Below are 1,456 nucleotides of genomic sequence, written 5' to 3'. Positions count from 1 at the left end.
TTCTTCTCTTTTATACAAACTGTAATTGATATCGCAGAAAATCAGAATCTGCACATTTCTTATCCTTGTGTTTTCTTAGCAATAGAACTTTGACACGTACTTTTTCTTCTTCCTGGTTGTCATATTTGTTGCTACTTAATCTTCAGCATTCACAATTAATTTCTTTGACCTAGTAAATTTATGATTTCCATAAAAAGTATGATTAATTCCATACTTAATGGGTTTTATATATTAACAAGTTGTATATATCTCCTTATCCACCCAGAGACACACATGCAAACACAGAACAATGCATTGTATGTATATGTGTACACACTGAAACACACACACACACACACACACACACACACACACACACACACACACACACACACACACACACACACGCACACACATTCACACAAACACACACACACACACTCATTCAAATATGCATGCACCCATAAACAGACAGACACACACACACACACACACACACACACACACACACACACACACACACACACACACACACACACACACACACAATACTAAGTTTTATTTATATAAGTTCATACATAGGAAAAACTCAGAAATCAGTCCATAACTTTTTTGTCCATTATTTCTTTTGAGGTCCTGGAGTATGGTTCAAATGCAGAAGAGCTTAAATATCTAGCAGACAGTTCTTGCAGGTTTCCTGCTAGTGAGCCAGCCATTGATAATGGATTAGATGACAGCCGACTTGCCACTGATCCAAGAAGGGAAGGGACTGGAAGGGTGAAGAGGCTGTGGCCGGGTGCAGTACTATGGAGAGCCACAGGTGGAGCTGCTGAGCTAGTCACAGATGGTAATGAGGCATTTCCAGTGGTCCCTGAAACTGTGCTATTACTGCCTGTTGTTCCAATACCAATAGCTGGAGCTCGAAGTGCTGATCCCAGAGCTGTGGTAGCACAAGATGGTAGAAGTCCTGGTAAGCCAGGTGGAGAAAGCAATCGACCTTGTTCAAGAAGTCTTAGGACACTACAAGTAGCTGCTGTTTCTGAGACTACTGACCGCAGTTCTGAGTCTTTGCCTTGGTCCTTTTTTTGTTTGGTGCGTCTGTTTTGAAACCATACTTTTACCTAAAAATTATTCATTCAGAAAGCATAGTGTTTAGCCATGTAGCAACAGTAAGAATAACGTAATTCAGTATTTTGTAAAAAAAAATAAGTATGCAGCAAGTAAGGTGTCACGAATGCAGATACTAATATGGAAAGGCAGTAAGAGCAAGCACGTCTGCAGTATTATGAATTCATTTTGAATATAAATCTTCATGTCGTATAACATGACATTAGAAACACATATACAAATTTATACTTCATTGTGTGCTAAAATATTTAAAATTGCTAAAGCAAAGTTAGTCAGACTGAATGACATTAATTAAATAGAAATTTAGAACTAACTTGAAATAAATGTTGATACTTTTTCTCATACTATA

At 37.8% G+C, this 1,456-nt stretch overlaps 1 protein-coding gene across 1 annotated transcript in view; it reads right to left on the bottom strand.

The window, feature by feature from the left end:
• Positions 1 to 474: 474 nt before the first annotated feature.
• The window catches only part of VAX1 (ventral anterior homeobox 1), a 19,128-nt gene continuing 18,146 nt past the window's right edge, over positions 475 to 1,456 (bottom strand). Inside the window, exon 3 of the mRNA XM_044055964.1 lies at positions 475 to 1,100. Within this exon, the coding sequence (XP_043911899.1) occupies positions 576 to 1,100 (525 nt within the window). The 3' untranslated portion in view covers positions 475 to 575. The remainder of the gene's footprint in view (positions 1,101 to 1,456) is intronic.

This window comes from Protopterus annectens, chromosome 14.part0, assembly GCF_019279795.1.
Source record: "Protopterus annectens isolate FY-2018-M chromosome 14.part0, PAN1.0, whole genome shotgun sequence".
Taxonomy (NCBI): domain Eukaryota; kingdom Metazoa; phylum Chordata; order Ceratodontiformes; family Protopteridae; genus Protopterus; species Protopterus annectens.
This window is presented reverse-complemented; position numbering and strand designations above follow the sequence as displayed.